The following is a 21,174-nucleotide window of genomic DNA, read 5'->3' as shown; positions in this document are numbered from 1 at the left end:
AAATCGGGGTTCCGACGCTCAGTTGAAAAGGTCATGGACCGAGCTGACCTTTTGACCGATCAAAGTCATAAAGCACCCCTGTTTATTAGTCTCCACAAAGTACAAGTAAACCGTTGCGGATGTCCAGTCGGATATTGAGGGAGCTGTCCGCCCGGACGACAAGTTTGGAGCAAGGGAAAAGGACAGGGGACTTCTTTCTCTGACAACCGGTAGGTTTCACGTGTGTGCCATGCTCCAAATCTTGTGACAGGGGATTTTGCTGTCCCATCAAGGGCATGCTTTGACTGTAGCGATATGGGTCAGGTAAGCTTTCTGACAGCCGCATACCAAGGAAAGGACAGAGGATACGTATGCACCTCGATACACGTGCCCAAACCCTTCACAGCTCTATATAAAGAACCTCAGACTTCGCCGGAGGGAGGATTTTTCTAGGTATTCTGAGACTTGGGGAGCCACCTTGTTTATCGTAATTTACCTGACTTGAGCGTCGGAGGGTCGCCGCCGGGAACCCCCTTCCCGGCTCGACTTCTGTGCAGGTTAGCCGGAGCATCGCGCCACCAGTTGGAGATCTACATCAGCGAGTCGGAGAGCGCCACGTGCCCAGCATCTGTTGACTTCTGGTTCGGACAGGATCAATTTGGCGCCGTCTGTGGGAACGCTCCTGCATCCGAACAAGAACAATGGACGAGGCTGGACGACAACACACGGTGGCGCTTTCAACAGAAGAACTCGACGCTCTGGTCGAGATGAGGGCCGCCAAACTTGTGGAGCAAAAACAGAAAGTAGCAGCCGAGCGGCCGGAGCAACAAGCAACATCTGCGTCGGGTGGCCGAGCGGAAGCACCTCCAGCCACCATCGCATTCCATCGGGCCTTATTTCGCACCCCTGAAGCCGTACCGACTCGAAGAGATAGAGGATCTTCTTCCGACGAAATGCCTAGGCGAGACGACAGAAAGGGGAAAGCTCCCCGAGCGGACTCATCTCCCGAGCGGATCAATCGCCAATTTTCGGAGGCTATTCTACGAGACCCTCTGCCCAAGCACTACGTGCCTCCGACGATCGGCGAGTACAATGGAACAACAGACCCAGATGATCATCTGGGTAAGTTCGATAACACAGCTACGCTCCATCAATATACAGATGGAGTAAAGTGCCGAGTCTTTCTTACCACTCTCTCGGGATCGGCTCAACGGTGGTTTCGGAGGCTGCCGGACGGATCCATCACTAGCTTCAAGGACTTCCGAACGGCCTTCCTCCACCACTTCGCCAGCAGTCGGCGTTATCAGAAGACAAGTGTCAGCTTGTTCGCCATCAAGCAAGAGCCGAGAGAATCGCTTCGAGCTTACATCCAGCGATTCAACCAAGTGGCGATGGATATTCCAACGGCCACATCGGAGACGATGATGAATGCCTTCACGCAAGGCCTTGTGGATGGGGACTTCTTCCGGTCGCTCATCCGAAAGCCGCCCCGAGATTATGATCACATGCTACATCGGGCTAACGAATACATAAACATGGAAGAAGCGCAAGCCGCCCGGAAAAAGGAAACTCCAACCGAGAGGGCACCTATTCATGTCGAACGGAAACATCACGCCGCTCAGCAGCCGCCTAGAGGACCGAGGGCCGAAGAAATCCGATCCCCCCACGCCAGATCACACGTACAAGAGGTAGCTGCCGCTCGGCCCAAGCCAAAGAAGAGATGGACCCCTATGTTCTGCTCCTTCCACCGGACGGATACGCACAACACAAGGGATTGTCGAAGCCTTCCCTTCGTAGCTAATCCCGTTCCCAAAAATGCCGAACGACGGTCTCCTTCCATCGACAGGAGACAAAGGACCCATGAAGCCGATCGGACCCACACCGAGAGGCGACATCAACAGACGTCCGATCGGCACCGATCTCCAAGGCAAGAGAATCACCGAGCGTCAAGAGAACGATCCCGGCCGTCCGCTCGGGAAGAGAAAAATAGAAGCAATACTTCCCGAGGCGAGATCAACGTTATTGCTGGTGGGCCGACCGGAGGAGACTCCAACCGAGCCAGAAAGGCGGGCATCCGGCAGCTCCAGATCCACGCAGTCGGTTGCAGCCAAGAGCGGGCAAGTGGACCGGAAATCACTTTCGGGCCCGGGGACTTACAAGGAGTTGAAGTGCCCCACGACGATGCTCTGCTCATTAAAGCGGTAATAGCAAATTATACTATTCACCGCATATTTGTTGACACAGGGAGCTCGGTCAGCATCATATTCAAGAAGGCGTTCGATCAGTTGCAAATTGATCGAGCCGAGCTGCTGCCCATGACAACGCCGCTTTACGGGTTTACGGGTAACGAAGTACAGCCGGTCGGACAGATCCGGTTGGCTACCTCACTGGGAGAAGAGCCGCTCAGGAGGACCAGGACAATAAACTTCGTGGTGGTCGACTCTCCTTCGTCCTACAACGTCATTTTGGGACGACCGGCGCTCAGCGAATTCCGAGCAGTCGTCTCAACCTTCCATCAGAAGATCAAGTTCCCCGTGGAGGACAAAGTGGGAGAGGTACGGGGAGATCAGCTAGCAGCTCGGCGGTGCTATATAGAGATGATCCGAGCAGAAGCCTGTTCCGCTCGGAAGGCGCCCCGAATCGAGGTACACGCCATAACCGAGAAACCTCCTGTTTTAATTTATGATGAAAAGGAGGAGGTTCAGATCCATCCGACCCGATCGGAGGCCACGACTTTTATCGCCTCTGATCTGGAGGAGGAGCAGAAGGAGGAACTGATCCAATGACTCCAACGAAATCATGATGTCTTCGTCTGGTCGACACATGAGTTGCCCGGAATTTCGCCGAGCCTAGCGCAGCATGAGTTGCATGTCCGACCGGACGCTCGGCCAGTGAAGCAGAGAAAAAGGGATTTCAGTGCCGAGCAGAATGCCATCATCCGGGCGGAAGTAGAGAAACTTCTGGAGGCCGGCCACATACGCGAGGTGCAGTTCCCGAGCTGGCTGGCCAACGTAGTATTGGTCTCCAAGCCGGGCGGCAAGTGGAGAGTCTGCATCGACTTTCGGGACTTGAACAAAGCATGCCCCAAAGATTTTTATCCCCTGCCCCGGATAGATCAGCTGGTGGACTCTACGGCCGGCTGCGGATATCATCAAGTGCCGCTCGCCCGGGAAGATCAAGAAAAAGTAAGCTTCGTAACGGCCGACGGCACATATTGCTATAATGTGATGCCGTTCGGATTGAAGAATGCCGGGGCCACCTATCAACGCTTGATGAACAAAGTGTTCAGGGAGCAGATCGGGCGTAATCTGGAAGTATATGTGGACGACATTCTTATCAAATCCGTCCGAGCGGCCGATCTCTTCAAGGACATGGAAGAAACCTTCCGAACGCTGCGCAAATATGGAGTCAAGCTAAATCCCCAGAAGTATCTGTTCGGAGCAAAAGGAGGGCGTTTCTTGGGGTACATAGTGACCGAGCGGGGAATCGAAGCAAATCCCAGCAAGGTGAAAGCTCTGCAAGACATGCCGCCTCCAAGAAATACAAGGGAAGTGCAAAGGTTGACCGGTCGGATAACTGCTTTGTCCAGATTCATCTCCAAAACCGCCGACCGGAGCCTACCATTCTTCAAGATCCTGCGCAAGGCTACTAAGTTCCAGTGGGATGAAGAATGTGACCGAGCGTTCGGAGAATTGAAGACATATCTCAATTCTCTGCCTGTACTAGCCAAGCCGATCGGAGGTGAGTCACTTTATATTTATCTGTCGTCAACTGAGCATGCTGTAGGCTCAGCACTTGTGAGGGCAAGCGGCGAAGAGCAGCCGGTGTATTTTTTAAGCCACATTTTAAAAGATGCTGAATCTCGTTACACCGGGCTCGAGAAGTTGGCCTTTGCTTTGGTTCTAGCCACTCGGCGCCTTCGACCATATTTCTTGGCTCACACCATCATTGTCCGGACAAACAGCCCGCTAGGAAGAGTGTTGTTGAATTCAGAAGCGTCCGGACGACTCATCAAATGGACTACAGAGTTGAGCGAATTCGATATCCAATACCAGCCCCGCTCGGCGATCAAAGCGCAATCCTTGGCTGATTTTGTGACCGAAGTGTAAAGGCCAGAGCCGGAAGCTATGTGGAGAATATATGTGGATGGGTCTTCCACTCGGCTCGGAAGTGGGATTGGAATATTGTTGCTCTCGCCTCAAGAAGAAAAAATGCACCTAGCCGTCCGGCTAGATTACAAAGCTACCAACAATGAGGCAGAGTATGAGGCCCTCATAGCCGGATTGCAGGCGGCACGGCATGTGGGAGCCGGTCGGGTGACATTTTATTCGGATTCACAGTTGGCCGCTCAGCAACTATCTGGCACCTTTGAAATCAACAGCGCTCGGCTTAAACTCTACGCTGAGGCCTTTGAAAAACTCAAAGCTAATTTCCGCGAGGTTCTTATTCAGAAGATTCCCCGAACGGAGAACCAGGCAGCCGATGAGTTGGCCAAACTAGCAAGTTCTATAACGCCGGTCATTATCCCGAAGCCAATTGAACAAGTATCTTTGGTGGCACATGTTGACCGGATGGAAGGCCTCATGTTTCCGGACGACTGGAGGACACCCATCATGGAGTTTTTACGCTCGGGCACCACTCCTTCCGATCGAGATGAAGCCCAGCTGCTCAGGAGGAGGGCCGGTCGGTTCACACTCATCGGCGATCAGCTCTACAAGAATGCTTTCTCTCGCCCGCTGTTGAAGTGTGTGAGCTCGGAAGACTCGGCTTACATCCTCCAAGAGATACATCAAGGATCGTGCAGAGGACATTCGGGCGGACGATCACTAGCCAAGAAGATTTTGCTAGCTGGATACTTTTGGCCGACCATACAAATGGACGCCGCTCGGACAATATCTACGTGCCTTTCATGCCAGAAGTATCACAACTTCTCGCACCGACCGGCAGAGGAGATGAAGACATCAGCCGTTTCATGTCCGTTCGATCAATGGGGAATGGATATTGTGGGTCCATTTCTGATGGCGACCGGGCAGAGGAAATTTTTACTGGTGGCGGTCGATTATTTTTCCAAGTGGGTGGAGGCCGAGCCACTAGCCAGGATCACCGAGCAGATGGTCAAAAAATTTATCTGGCAACACATCATCTGTAGGTTCGGTATCTCTCGCCGATTGGTTTCCGACAATGGGCGGCAATTCACAGGGAAGGTGCTAGAAGATTGGTGCAAAAGCTACGGCATCGAGCAACACTTCACGTCCGTGGCTTACCCCCAAAGCAACGGTCAAGCCGAAGTAGCCAACCGGGAAATTCTCCGTATTCTGCGCGCTCGGCTCGACCACGTGGGAGGAAGTTGGCCGGATGAAGTGCCGGGCGTTTTATGGGTCATCCGGACGACTCCTAAGGAAGCAACGGGCGTCACACCTTTTCATCTGGTGTACGGCGGCGAAGCAGTCATTCCGGTTGAAGTCGGCGTCGAGTCCGTCCGGGTCCAATTGTACGATGAAGGCAACGCCGATCGGAGGAACATGGAGCTGGATTTGATTGACGAGGAGCGAGCCAAGGCATCCGTTCGGCTGATGGCATACCGTCAACGAATGAAGCAAAACTACAACCGCCGCGTCATTCCCCGATCATTCCAGGTCGGCGACCTTGTCTGGAAGAAAGTCAAACCGGTTGGCGACGTCGGCAAGCTTGAAGCTCTGTGGGCAGGTCCCTTCAAAATCATCGAAAAGCTCCGCTCGGGCGCGTATTATTTGGAGGATGAGGACGGTCGGCAGTTAGATAGGCCGTGGAGCGCGAACCACCTCCAGCCTTACCGAGCGGGGTGAAAGAAATGAAGAATCAAGAGAACAAATATAAGGCATTGTCAACAAGAATCGAAGGCCCCGTACCGTCCGGACGGAGGTAAATTATCCGAGCCAAAATGCTCGACGAAGCAGACCCTGAGCCGTTCGGCCAGGAGTACGTTCTCCAAGTTGGGTGAAAGGTGCGCTAAATATAAATTCATATACTTTTTGGTCGCCTATGTACTTGCGATGCAGGAAGCAGAAAGATGAACACATTGAGTATTCTCGGCCGAACGGAAGGCCAAGGTCGCTCGACCTGGTAAGGAGTTAGCTTGGAAGCCCGTCTAGCCCAGACGTTAAACCGTAGAGCCGCGCCGACCGGCTATAAATATTCGCGCCGACGAGCTCCGTCGTTAAATATCAAGAGACGAGCCGGCGTCTATAAATGATCCGAGCGGACGAACCGACGAGCTCCGTCGTTAAATATCGAGAGACGAGCCGGCGTCTATAAATGATCCGAGCGGACGAACCGACGAGCTCCGTCGTTAAAGATCGAGAGTCGCGCCGTCCGGCTATAAATATTCGCGCCGTCGAGCTCCGACGTTAAATATCGAGAGACGAGCCGGCGTCTATAAATGATCCGAGCGGACGAACCGACGAGCTCCGTCGTTAAAGATCGAGAGCCGCGCCGTCCGGCTATAAATATTCGCGCCGACGAGCTCCGTCGTTAAAGATCGAGAGACGAGCCGGCGTCTATAAATGATCCGAGCGGACGAACCGACGAGCTCCGTCGTTAAAGATCGAGAGCCGCGCCGTCCGGCTATAAATATTCGCGCCGACGAGCTCCGTCGTTAAATATCGAGAGACGAGCCGGCGTCTATAAATGATCCGAGCGGACGAACCGACGAGCTCCGTCGTTAAAGATCGAGAGCCGCGCCGTCCGGCTATAAATATTCGCGCCGTCGAGCTCCGACGTTAAATATCAAGAGACGAGCCGGCGTCTATAAATGATCCGAGCGGACGAACCGACGAGCTCCATCGTTAAATATCGAGAGACGAGCCGGCGTCTATAAATGATCCGAGCGGATGAACTGACGAGCTCCGTCGTTAAAGATCGAGAGCCGCGCCGTCCGGCTATAAATATTCGCGCCGTCGAGCTCCGACGTTAAATATAGAGAGACGAGCCGACGTCTATAAATGATCCGAGCGGACGAACCGACGAGCTCCGTCGTTAAAGATCGAGAGCCGCACCGTCCGGCTATAAATATTCGCGCCGACGAGCTCCATCGTTAAATATCGAGAGACGAGCCGACGTCTATAAATGATCCGAGCGGATGAACCGACGAGCTCCGTCGTTAAAGATCGAGAGCCGCGCCGTCCGGCTATAAATATTCGCGCCGTCGAGCTCCGACGTTAAATATCGAGAGACGAGCCGGCGTCTATAAATGATCCGAGCGGACGAACCGATGAGCTCCGTCGTTAAATATTGAGAGACGAGCCGTCGTCTATAAATGATCCGAGCGGACGAACCGACGAGCTCCGTCGTTAAAGATCGAGAGCCGTGCCGTCCGGCTATAAATATTCGCGCCGTCGAGCTCCGACGTTAAATATCGAGAGCCGCGCCGACGAGCTCCGTCGTTAAAGATCGAGAGCCGCGCCGTCCGGCTATAAATATTCGCGCCGACGAGCTCCGTCGTTAAATATCGAGAGACGAGCCGACGTCTATAAATGATCAGAGTGGACGAACCGACGAGCTCCGTCGTTAAAGATCGAGAGCCGCGCCGTCCGACTATAAATATCCGTGTCGTCGAGCTCCGACGTTAAACATCGAGAGACGCGTCGACGTCTATAAATAATCCGAGCGGAATATCGTCGACACTGCAATTATCCGTATTCTCCGCCGATATCGTTAGACCGACGCTAAATGTCGCTCAGACTCGAGGTATAAAAGGTTCTGATCGGCTTATAACGAGCGATTCGTGCTAGCAACACAGAATGATATTCGGCCGAACGGAAGGGCTGGGGGAAACACTTGCAAGAATGCACCTCGAATGCCAAAGGTGTGATAGTAGACGAGCGAGCAGCACAAGTATTAGCAAGGGGACAGTGCAAAAAGATAGAGTACACGAAAGAAAAGCATTTCATTAAAATTAAAACCTTAGGCCGAGTGGCCTAGGTACAAAAAGATTCATGTTCAGCCGAGCGGCGAAATTACAAGAATTACTCGATGTAGTCGTAGAGGTCTCTCGGAATGTTGCTCAGGAGCTCCACCTGATCGCCGGCTGGAATATTGGTGGACTCCGGAAGAAGGCCCTTCGACTTCAGATGGGTCATAGTGGCCGTAATGGCCAAGTCGAAAGCTGAGTACATCCGCTCGCAAATTTTCTCCGAGAACTCGGGCGATCGGATATGACTTTGTCGGAGAGCGGCAACTCGGCTCGGCTCGGCATCTTGGTATTCTTTGAAGGTCGCCTGGGAGCTTGTGAGGGCCTCATTCAGATGTTCAATCTTCTCTGCATCGGGCGAGCGGCCTGCCTTCTCCCGGTCGAGCTGCTCCGTCAGCTCCTTTATCTTCAACTCCAGGCGGGCCTCCACGTTTTTCTTCTCCAGATCGGAGATGGCTGTGTTCTTCCGAGTGGTGGCCAGAGTTATCTTTGTGTCAAGCGACTTGACTTGTTGCTCAGACTCGGCTAGGGCGTGGGCCTGGTCAGCTGTTTTCTTCTGCTCAGCAGCCAGCAGAGTTTGAGCTTTCTTCAGCTCTTTTTGCAGCTCGGAGTAGGAAGGGCCTTGGGAGCCGCTCGGACCGCCTGTCGCCTGCAGTTGCCTTATCTCCTCGTCCGCCATAGCCAGGCGGTTGGAAACTGCTATCTCTTCCACCCATCTCTGAAGCAAAAAGGCGCAGTTGTTAAAAGCCGAGCGGAAATATTCAGGCAAAACTTCAAAAAAAAAAAAAACACAACAAACTTACCCCCGTAGCCGCTTGCATGTGGCTGTTGGCTAAGTTCCGGAGGGGGATCATTGCTACGCGCGCCCGAGCGTCGGCCCACATTTCGGCGAGGGGCCCTTTCAAAGTAATGGTGTGCTCGGGCACGGTTGGCCGGTCGGCTTCTGGAAGCAATTCTTCAGTCGGGAGATGAAGGGTGACCCGTACTGTGCGGCCGTGACCAGGGATCGTCCGACTGGGATCAGAAGCTGGCGCAGAAAACTGCGAATGGATAGTTGAGCTCTTGACCGAATGCCGAGCGGGTGGGCGGGTGCTGACCGGAATAGCCTCAATGGGGGCTTCCGGCTCGTCCCATTCAGAAGGAGTCCGGTCGGACGAAATGGCTTCGACCTCTGGCGCCTTGCCTCGAGCGGCGGTGGTTGCTCGCTCGGACGGTTGGACCGTTGACGTGGCCGAGGGCAGAGGAGTCTCCACTCGGCGCCTCTTTTGTAGAGGCTGCTCCTCCTCCCGAGCGGAACCTTCCTCGGGTGCAGTTTGTTCTTGGGGAGGGGTGGCTCCGCTGGCCACATTTTGTTGAGAGGCCTGAGCGGCCGACTCAGCCTGAGTCCCGCTCTCACCTTCGTGGGATCCGACCGGATGGATGCCCAAAGCTTCCATTTCTCTGGCCGCCGCGGCTTCCAGAGCTGCCGCCTTTCTCTTTAAAACGCCGGCCATCACCGAGCCCATGACGATGTCAGCTGCATGAAAAGAAGAAGAAATCAGTTAGCAATTAAAGCAAATGCCCAAGCAAAATTCTTACCGAAATCGGTCGGAAGTGGGGTCCGTATAGGACTCAGCCCAAAAATGTACATCACTCCCTCGTGAAGAAGTTTATTGATGTCAAGACGCAGACCGGCTAGTACATTTGCGGCGTGAAGATAATCCGGTCGGGTCTTGAATTTCTTCAACTCTGGAGTAGGAGGTAGACTGACCTGCCACTGGGTCGGAAAGTTTGGCTGACTGGGCATGCGGATGTAGAAATAATAGTCCTTCCAATGTTTATTGGAAGTGGGTAGTTTATTGAAGAAGACCAGACCGGGTCGAGCTTGGAACATAAAGGTGCCCGGCTCGGCTTGCTTAGGGTAATAGAAATAAAAGAAGACCTCCGGTCGGAGGGGAATGTTGTGAATCTTAAACAAAACGACAACACCGCAGAGGAGACGGAAGGTATTTGGTACTAAACTTCCGAGCGGCACGCCAAAATAATTACAGACGTCTACTATAAAAGGATGCACGGGAAACCGCAGACCGGCGGTAAATTGGTCGCGAAAGACACAGAAACCGTCGCGCAGCGGTCTGTGTGGCCGCGAACTTCGTAATCCTCGGGGATTTCGAAATTGTCAGCCAAAATATCAAAATCCCGTTGTTCGAAACGGGACCGCATGGTAGTATACCATGGGCCTAGGGATTGTATTCGGGATGAGAAGAACTGGCCATGATCCGGACAGAAGAAATCAAAAAAGAAGTTTCAAAGATGAAGAAAAGGAGTTGCAGAGACTGGAGCTAGGGGAAGAAATGCGAATTAGATACCGGAAAGGAAGAAGGAAAGATCCAAAACCTTACTGAGGGGAGAGGGATCGAGGAAAGGCGCCGGAGAACGTCAGAGGGCAGAAACAAGATCGTCGGAGCTCCAAAGCGCAGAGGGCAACAGTAGAGGTAACGGAGGCGAGTGAAGGTGAGAAGGAAACGAAGAATTTATAGGGTGAGGGTCGGGCGGCCTCCACCGTCGGATCCAGGTCATGGGAATCAAAGCATGCATCTAGCCGTTTATTTCGAATTGCTTCGATCACATCAAAATATCATGCCACCGCCTCCGTACTCTGATGGCATTGCTCCACGTGGCAGTCAAGCATTCAGAACATTTAATGAGGGTATGATCAACCTTGATGTCGAAGATTGGCGCAGAACGCGAGGAGATTCGTTGAAGGCCATCATTGATTCATTCAAGGATATCTCTACGGCTGACCGGTCGGAGAGTATTAGCATGGAGGAGCCGTTCGGCTAGACTCACAGTCCAGTCAGTCGGACTATTCGCCTCCTTCGACTAGACTTGAAGGGGAGGCAAGTGATCCGGTAGTAAGAGCGGCCCCCCCTGCAAAGTCAATGCCAAGTGGAAGTCACCGGAGCAGCCGCCCATCCGGCGAGAGTGTGGTCCGACCGGACGGACGGCCGTAGACGGACGGCCGTAGACGGCCGGTCCGACCGGACTGCCAGTCGGCCGATGGAATCGAATACCCGGGTGGGTCCGGCCGGCTCGCACTTATGGTTAGAAGGCACCCTGTCAAATCGGGGTTCCGACGCTCAGTTGAAAAGGTCATGGACCGAGCTGACCTTTTGACCGATCAAAGTCATAAAGCACCCCTGTTTATTAGTCTCCACAAAGCACAAGTAAACCGCTGCGGATGTCCAGTCGGATGTTGAGGGAGCTGTCCGCCCGGACGACAAGTTTGGAGCAAGGGAAAAGGACAGGGGACTTCTTTCTCTGACAACCGGTAGGTTTCAAGTGTGTGCCATGCTCCAAATCTTGTGACAGGGGATTTTGCTGTCCCATCAAGGGCATGCTTTGACTGTAGCGATATGGGTCAGGTAAGCTTTCTGACAGCCACATACCAAGGAAAGGACAGAGGATACGTATGCACCTCGATACACGTGCCCAAACCCTTCACAGCTCTATATAAAGAACCTCAGACTTCGCCGGAGGGAGGATTTTTCTAGGTATTCTGAGACTTGGGGAGCCACATTGTTTATCGTAATTTACCTGACTTGAGCGTCGGAGGGTCGCCGCCAGGAACCCCCTTCCCAGCTCGACTTCTGTGCAGGTTAGCCGGAGCATCGCGCCACCAGTTGGAGATCTACATCAGCGAGTCGGAGAGCACCACGTGCCCAGCGTCTGTTGACTTCTGGTTCGGACAGAATCATATAACATCCATCGCATTGACCTTCACCCAAATATCAGTCACCCGTCAATAATCTCCACCTTGGCGAATATTCATTCCTTCAAATAACATGAATATCTGAACAAAACTCCACCTGGATCTTAGTCTAGGCTTCCTTTCTCTAGCATCCAGACATATGGATCAAGTTCAAGCATTGCTTGAACTTCTCTGTTCACTGGCTTTGTCAGCATGTCCGCAGCATTATCTGCATGAACCTTCTCAAGTTGAATTTTTTCGGAAGTAATCAGCTCTCTGATCTTGTGAAACCTCACATCAATGTGCTTGGTTCTCACATGATACACTTGATTCTTCGTCAAATAGATAGTACTCTAACTATCGCATAATAACTTGACTCCAACTTGTTGAATACTCAGTTCTCTGACCAACCGTGTAAGTCATAAAGCTTCCTTTGTGCTTCAGCTGTTGCCATATACTAACAATAAAATAATAGATTGTATCATAGATTTTCAACAGATAGGTCCTCCTAAACAGATATTCTATAGTAGACCTTCTATCATCTAAATCTTCTACATAGTCTGTATCTATGTACCCAACAACTGAAAGATCTTCCGATTGTCTATATGATGTCATAATCAACTGTATTTCTCAAGTATCTGAAAATCCACTTTACTGCATCCTAATGTGGTCGACCAAGATTTGAGAGAAACTTGTTTACTATACTAATTGCTTGCGCCAAATTTGGTCTCGTGCAAACCATAACATACATTAGACAACTAACTGCACTGGCATAAAAAATCTTTGGCATCTCTTGGATCTCGTTATCCGTCTTTGGACACTATGTATAGGATAACTTGAAGTGATACGCAAGGGGTGTGCTCACCGACTTTGCATTCTTCATGTTGAACTTATCTAGCACATTCTCCACATAGCTACGTTAAGATAATCATAATCTCTCTATAGCTCTATCCCTATGAATCTCTATCCCAAGAATCTTCTTAGCCTCTCCCAAATCTTTCATGTTAAATTCCTTGCTTAGTAGTCTCTTCAATTTATCGATCTCTTTCATCTTCTTTGCAACAATGAGCATGTCATCTACGTATAGTAATATGAAAACTAGTGATTCATCTTCAAGGCTCTTCACATATATGCAGCAATCATATTCAGATCTCCTATATCCGTTTTGAATCATGTATGAATCAAAATGTTTGTACCATTACCTAGGAGATTATTTCAATCCATAAAGCAATTTCTTCAACTTGCAAACCAACTGCTATTGTCCAGGCCGACTAAATCCCTCATGTTAAAAAAAAATAGAAAGGGCAGCCTGGTGCACGAAGCTCCCATCATGCGGGGTCCCGGGGAAGGATCCATTGTACGCAGTCTTATCCTGCTTTTTATAAGAGGTTATTTCCAGGATTCGAACCCGTGACCTTTTGGTCACATGACAACAACTTTACCGTTGCGCCAAGGCTCCCCTTCGACTAAATCTCTCATGTTGTGACATAAAAATCTGCTCCTCTAAATTTCCATGAAGAAATGTCGTCTTCACATCCATTTGCTCCAGTTGTAAATCGTGATGTGCCACCGAAGCCAATACCACTCTAATTGACGTATGTTCTACTACTGGAGAGAAAATTTCTTCATAGTTAATTCTCTTTCTCTGTGAATATCTCTTTGCTACCAACCGAGCCTTGAACTTCACTTCTTCTCCCTCTGACATTGCTTCTTTATTCTTGAATATCCACTTGCATCCTATAGCTTTCTTTCCTTCAGAAAGTTTCACTAGATCCCACGTTTAGTTCTTATGCAACGACTTCATCTTCTCTGTCATAACACTCATCCACTTGTCCTTCTCAGAGCTATGTATCATCTCCTAAAAAGATGTAGAGTCTCCGCTGCTAGTAATAAGTGCATAAGATACCAAGTCTTCGAATCCGTATATGGTGGATGATTTTATGATTCGTCTCGTTCTACCACCAGCTATAGTGCAATGCTCCGTCTACATAAAGCTAGAATCATCGGAGTCATGAGTCTCTAGCTCCACTTGCACAACATCTTTCTCCATGTTGCTCTGTGGTATTTCGTTTCCTTCTTCATGAGTACGCTGTATTATAGTATTCTCGTCAAACATCACATCTCTACTTATCACCACCTTGTTTGCCTTAGGATCCCAAAGCTTGAAGTCTTTAACTCCTTTATGATACTCTAGAAAAATGCACTGTTTTGACTTTGCATTCAGCTTTGATCTTTCTTCACTAGATATGTGCATATATACTGGACATCTAAAAACTCGAAGATGAGAGTAATTTACTTGATTCCCTATCCATACTTTTTATGATACTTTGCCTTCTAGTATTGCCCTTGGTGATCTATTAATGAGATAGCATGTCATGTTAACTGTTTCCGCCCAGAAATTCTTTGCTAGCCCTGCATTCAGCCTGAGATATCTTGCCTTCTCAATGATTGTCATGTTCAACCTTTCCGCTGCCCCGTTCTGCTAAGGTGTTTTGCAAATCAAGAAATGCCTCATTATCCCATGTTGCTCATAAAATTCCTGAAACTTTGAATCTGTGTACTCAGTCTCATTGTCTGACCTAAGACATTTGATCTTCCTTCCGGTTTGGTTCTCCACTTCAGTTTTCCACAATTTAAACTTTACAAAAATTTCTGACTTGTGACACATAAAGTATACTCATACCTTTCATGATTAATCATCAATAAAACTTACAAAATACAAGTGTTCTCCATGTGATGCTACACTAGCTGATCCCTAGAGATCTGTATGTTCGTAGTCTAGAATCCCCTCCGTCTTATTTGTTACCGTCTTGAATTGCATTTTGCTCTGTTTCTTAAGAACACAGAATTTACAGAATTCAAGCTTATACATCTTGACACCCTTCAACAAATCTCTCTTGTAAAGTTTTAGCATCCCACGTTCATCCATATGCCCTAGCCGCATATGCCACAAGGCAATACTGTCCGATTCAGACTCCACCGAGGTGACTCCATCTACGACTGTAGTCCTTATCAACTTATAAATGTTTCCTGCTAACTTTGGTCCTTTCATTACCGTAAGAGCTCTCTTGCTGACTTTTATCACCCCACTCACTGATTTATAACTATAACTAATACCATCTAGTGTGCATAGCAAGATCAACTTCTTCCTTAGCTTTGGTATATATCTGACATCATATAAGGTTCTGATCACACCATCAAACATCTTGATTCTGACGTTCCCTATGCCAATAATTTTGCATGATGCATCATTTTCCATCAACATTGAATCAGAATCCACTGTCTATAGGTGTCAAACAATCTTTGTTTGGAGTCATGTGATATGAACATGCAGAGTCTACAATTTATGCATCCGTCAGTTACTCCGAACTCGACATAACTGATAGCATATCTCCATCACCGCTCTCTGAATTTTCCTCTTCAACTATATTTGCAGAATTTGTCGAACTACCTTTATTCTCTGCAATATGTTTCTTTATCGCTAGACAATCTCTCTTGATATGACCTTTGCCTCCACATTTGTAGCATGTGATCACCTTCTTCCTTCTCGACTTAGAACGAGCCTTGTTGTTATTACCCGATCCATGTCGAGATTTACTCCTACCACATTCTTGGTTTCTATTTACCATAAGTCTTTCTCCCTAAAAAACTTCATCGCTTGTTTTCTTCCTTTAGTGAAAACCTAGCAACGCAGCTGTGATCTCCTCCAATTTGAGAGTTTCCTTATGTAGAAGATGAAGGTAGAGAATTCAACAACATCAGTCTCTTGTCTTCATCTTCGATCTTCACATCAACCTGCTTCAGATCACTCAAAATCTGGTTGAATACGTTAATGTGCTAGCTTAGATTGGTTCCTTCTGTCATCTTCAGCTTGAATAATCTCTACTTAAGATACAACTTATTTGTCAATGACTTTAACATGTACCAGCTTTCCAGCTTTTGCCAAACTGCCACCAGTGATTCCTCGTCCATGACATGGTACATCACATTATCTATAAGATAAAGCCTGATTGTTGCTACTACCTTTGCTTGAAGTTCTTCCCAATTTAATCTCTCCATGCTTTCCGATTTCCTTTCTCCTAGCGCTTTCATCTTGTTTTGTTGTACCAACAAGTCCTTGACCCTTCTTTGCTATAATCTGAAGTTTTCGGTTCCGTCACCATATCAAATTTCGCAGAAGTCGTCCCCGACATGTTAAAAAAAATCATCAAAACCTGTAGCTCTGATACCAATTGTTGCGCAAAGAGGGGGCAACATCTCTCAACCTCTAATGCAGAAGAAGAGGAAGAGAAAAAGAGATCGCGCGGAGCAACGAAGGATATTTACATATCTCCACAATGACATGATATTTTTTACTTTGGGCCTAAGCCCTCACGACTTTGCACTTGGACTCTACCTAAAAGGCCTCATTCCAATGGAGATATCCTACATCCTTTTAAACGTATGATCTTTATCAAAATTTTCTAATGTAGGACTTTGATTGAATCTCAACAATCCTCCCCTCAAACGAAGGACCACAATTACTCTTGACATGTTCCGAGTCTCGCTGCAGACATCGATCACCCTAACCTGCTCCAGGCCTCCCCTCAAGTATTTGGATCGGATCACTCTTGACTTGATTTGGGCCTCCCCATGAGCATACGGTCACCCTGACCTGTTCTGGGCCTCCCTGTGAATATCCGATCACTGTGACTTACTTTCGGCCTTCCCGTGAGTATCACCCTGACCTGCCTCGGACCTCCCTCGAGTATCCAGTCACCTTAACCTACTCCGGGCTTTATTTGTAAGCATCCGGTCAACCTTGACCTGTTGTGGGGCCTTCCCATAAGCATCTGGTCAATCTTGACCTGCTCTGAGCCTCCTTCGTGAGCATTCGATCATCCTGATATGCTCTGGATCTACCCTCAACTTCGTTCAAGGTCACCCCGCATTGTACTTGATCTGGATCATAGCTCTGATATCATTTGCTGTGTCAAAGCATATTTACATATCTCCATAATGATATGATATTATTCACATTGGACTTAAGTCCTCATGACTTTATTCTTAGACTTTACCCAAAAAATTCATCCCAATAGAAATATCTTATATATTTTTAAACTTATAATTTTTACTAAATCTTTTTAATATAGGACTTTAATTGAATCCCAACCGTTTACTATCGAGGAACAGCTTAGAGAAGGATCAAACATTTCCAGAGTGAAAGATTAGCATAGACAGATGCTCAGTTCTGAAGCCGATTGCAGTTAGGATCTCCTTCCCATGTTCTATGTAACACACACAGTCCTGTCTGTCTAGCACAAAAGAGATTTATTTCAACACTACCATAAAATGATATTTATTTGCAAAGTATATGTTCATGCATGAATACATCGTTTTTTTTTTCAGAAAAAGAAGCATAAACACACGTATCATATATACCATTATAAATCTTTGAAATATGTCATAGAGATTCATTTTAGCCTTTGATTGGTATTTCCTATTAAAATTTGTCAATAATCTATTTTAATTTATTTAGTAAACAAAAGATGTTCAAAACGTTTTGAAATGGGAGGAAATGAGGGGGCAAAAGGAAATTAATTAGTCATGAAGATCTTGCATACACAATCTTAATAAAAAAAAAAGGCATTCATTCATTCTGTAATGACATTTAAAAGAAATACAATGAACTGATATAACTATAAATATGATGTTTTATTTTGAAAGGGCAAATGTGTGTTTGCCCGAGTGGAATCTGTATAGGAAAATTCATTGAAATTTGTGCAATTTAGCGAACTCGCTCCCATGTAATTTATTTTTACCAAACAATTCCTCAATAATTGATTTTCACCAAATCATGCCCCTCGATAATATTTTGCAAACATTGATTGAATGTGTGTGATCCAAAAATAACCACTTTACGTGCAACAGAAAATAAACTTGATTTTAACTGAAGATCATGTCACTTATGGACCATTTTATGTCAATCAAACTCATGCAAATTGATTTTGGAACCAACTTGCTTGGGCAACTCTTAATTTTATGCACCATTAGGATGTGAATCTCAAAAATAAACATTTCAAGTGCAACGCACGCACTAGTCAATTTTGAGTGATACTCATGTAACAAGTTGATCCAAAACTAAATTTTCAAATAAGCTTATGAACTATCTTGTGCCAAATAAACCTAATTAGTTCAAAAATCAGTTTGCATGGGCATTCGCCTATATTTATGCGCCATTAAGGTGTGAGGGACACAAAATATACATTTTATGTGAAAAAAAACTAAACTTGAGAGAAATTCATGCAACAAGCTAATTTGGAGATCGATTTGTAAACCAATTTGTGTCAATTAGACCTAAGATCAACTTGCATAGGTATTCAGTATATTTATGCACCATTAGTACAAAGAAACCCAAACAAGTTAATTTTGCATGAAAATCATATCATAAGAATTTTTTTAAATTGAAGGGTAAAGGTTTATGTTGCTTATTGACAAATTCAGCTGAGCATTATACACTATATTCATAACTAACTAGTGGAAAAATATTAAAGGGGCTCATGAATTTTGTGCACTAATATAAATCCAATATTCATCTCACTGATAAGAATATATTGTTAACTGAAATTTAAGTAACCTGAATATACTAATACGACCCTCAAGTATTTATAATATAGTACATAAATCATCTGGGTCATGGACAGTGTAGTCTTGGTAACGCAATGGTTTTAAAACTGAACTAGATCAAATAGTTCAATCGGTTAAACTGAGTATCACAAACCAATACAGTCCAGTTGAAACCATGAATGCATTTCAATGGAATCGAATTTATGAACAACTCGACCGAAAACAGTGATCCGAGGGTGTTAATACCTGGTATGGGTTTGAAAGGAGTTGATCAAGGGATGATTAACTGGACGGAAAGACATGATATGATAAAAGCACTTTCCCCATGCACGTCAATGAAAATGCAAGATTAGGTACTAAAGTTCTATCATTGATGACTTTTTGTTACAGATTATACCACATATCAGACTAATCTAGGGTTTCACAAGTAGTTCTATCGCAGAGATCCATTTTGGATGTAAGGATTAAATCACGATTCATTTGTACAGATATTGAAACAGAATCAGATCAAATAACTTAAATTTTCTTATACAAATTGTGAATCAGTTGAATCTAAGAAGGAGAATAGGCTTCACCTTTTTGCTTATGTTTTTCCCTTGTAGATCGAAGCTGGGCAAGAGATCGGCAAGAAATGGAAGCGGAAGAAGATTCGGCCTTCAATACTCGCGGATCATCTCTATGACCTGCATCCCCCTCTGACGATGAATCTCTCGTCGAAATGACAAGATCACTGCGAGCGGCCTGTCTCCTACCGGAAGGCGGTTCATCGCTTCGGTTGACAGATGGCTAGCTCGCTCCGACGCGTTCAGGCCGTGGGGATTGGCGTTGTTGCGGAACCAATCTCCAGGGACCGCCGGCGCGCATCGACCGCCGTGGACTCCGCGCAGTGGCGGATCACGGCGTGGTAGTCGAGCAGAGGAGGATCCGACGGATGAAGGCGGCGAGGTTCGGAAGAAGTGAAAACAGCGAACCATCGCTTTTGGGTAGGGTATTGACCCAATTAAGTTGAATTAGGCCATGGGCCTTCATGGACATACCATTCAAGCGATAACAACACGATGAAACAAAGTAACCAACAAAGATTTTTTTTTTCATCCCATTTGAGAATGATTCACAGTCTCACAATCAAATCGATCCATAGAAACGAACACAACACGGTAAGGAAATAATTAACGCGAAACCACGAACAACAATAAGCGCAGTTATTCGCTCATCAAGTGCCCCGGCCACGGCCGCTGCTTCTCGGCCGCTGAGGTTACTGCAGGTAGAAGGCAAAGAAGGAGAGGACGGAGGCGCCGACGGCGGCTCCGACGGCGGGGCTGACCGCGAAGGAGGCGCTGGCTGGGGCAGGGGCAGGAGCCTCGGCGGCGAGGGCGGTGGTGGCGGCGGCCGCGACGATGAGAGCGGCGCAGGCGATCTTCCTCATCTCCATTGACTGCTGCGGCGGCGAGCTGGGAACTCGAATAAGGGAGGAGACGGGAAAGGTGGGAGCTTTGGAAGGGATTCGGTTTCTCCTTTGCTCCTGCAGCTGCAGACCTGAGGAGGAAGGGAGGGGGGTGGTGGGAATTTATAGGAAAACGCCATTTTTGAGAGGTGGTCCGTGTTCGTGAGGAGGGGTGAGGCGGGGATTGAGGGATGTTGAAGTGAGGAGCGGAGGCCACGTCGGGTTCTACAAAACGCCAAGTTTAGCTGAGGAGCGAGGAAGACGGAGATCACAATTTATTACAAGGAGAAGAGGCTTGGAATTTTGATGGATTTCTGTTGTGATTCTTGTTCCTTTGACGTTGCTTTCCAACTTTGTTCTTGTCTGGCAGCGCCAGATGTATGCCATGGATTTTTTTTTTTTCCTTTCTATTTTCTTTTTGCCGCCCGAAAAATTCATTCTAGTTGGAAGTTATATTATCGTCTTATCGTGCATACTGATCAGTGTATCAATTTATAAATTAATTATTTTGCCAAAAAAAACATCATTTTTAAATAACTTTGTAATACAATTTGATCCCGTCCTGAATCTGAATCAGCCGGAAATCGGACGAGTGATCGGTGATGTTGATGAAGGGTGACTGAGCTCTCCGGAAGTACTATTGAGGACGGCTGACCAGGGGTGATGATGAAGAGGATGGTACACGGGTCCTGCGCACACTCAGACAAACACCCTACACGTTAGAGACCAAGAACTAGGGGAAAAGTCCCCGGAGTAGATCTTCCGAAGCTCAAGTAAGGTATTTTTTTCCTCAGAAACACAGTAAAACACAAAAGGAACAAAGTAGGAGACTGATGTGAAAAAGTTAGTGAGCGTACCTCCGTAAGGGAGAGGACCCCATTTTTGTATGACAGTGCGTACTTTCTGGCTTCTAATAAGTGTCAGGGAATGTCGGATGTCATACCTTGTTTGGCGGTGAGTGACGCGTGACATCCTCTTATAGGTTGGCGGAAGATTCTGTTAGCAGCGAGCCACAGACCGTTAGAATATACCCTAACACGCAGTAATTATTCTCTGACAGGTGGTTACGATTATCTGACTCAGTTGTCGTTTTTGCTGATCGAGCATGGACAAAAGAACTTTTGATAACCAACAGTCGACGAGCCTGACTTGAATATATCTGAGTAGTCCGCCATATCCTGGTCGGGTATACCAGGTTCTTATATGTGGGTCTGCTTGGGAAAATCCCACCGGTAGAGATAATTCCCGCTCTTCCTTCACTGTTCCTTATGTTACCAGTCTAAATTCTCGATCTGGACATCCTGACCGAGCAACCGATTCTAAATTTCTGATTTGGACATCCCGACAGAGCATTAACTGGTTAGCGGCTTCTAACCGTTATAGTCATTCTGTTGAGTGATACGCCCCCTCGACCACGTCCCCTGGATTTCTAATTGTCACGCCCCCTTGATTTCTGATTGTCACGTC

The 21,174-nt window shown here is 47.5% G+C and overlaps 1 protein-coding gene across 1 annotated transcript; it reads right to left on the bottom strand.

Annotated features, from left to right (window-relative positions):
* Positions 1-19,363: 19,363 nt before the first annotated feature.
* On the bottom strand, positions 19,364-20,020 carry LOC122033417 (arabinogalactan protein 23-like). Its single transcript, XM_042592431.1, has one exon. The coding sequence runs from the start codon at positions 19,693-19,695 to the stop codon at positions 19,519-19,521; it is 177 nt and encodes a 58-aa protein (XP_042448365.1). The 5' UTR covers positions 19,696-20,020; the 3' UTR covers positions 19,364-19,518.
* Positions 20,021-21,174: the final 1,154 nt, after the last annotated feature.

The sequence above is a fragment of the Zingiber officinale genome, chromosome 11B (genome assembly GCF_018446385.1).
Source record: "Zingiber officinale cultivar Zhangliang chromosome 11B, Zo_v1.1, whole genome shotgun sequence".
In the NCBI taxonomy this organism is placed as follows: Eukaryota; Viridiplantae; Streptophyta; class Magnoliopsida; order Zingiberales; family Zingiberaceae; genus Zingiber; species Zingiber officinale.
The sequence above is the reverse complement of the archived record's forward strand: the minus strand, read 5'-3'. Positions and strand labels throughout refer to the sequence as shown.

Bases quoted from the DNA above. Each gene is read 5' to 3' on its own strand.
- LOC122033417 (XM_042592431.1), bottom strand. From the start codon at position 19,695: ATGGAGATGAGGAAGATCGCCTGCGCCGCTCTCATCGTCGCGGCCGCC.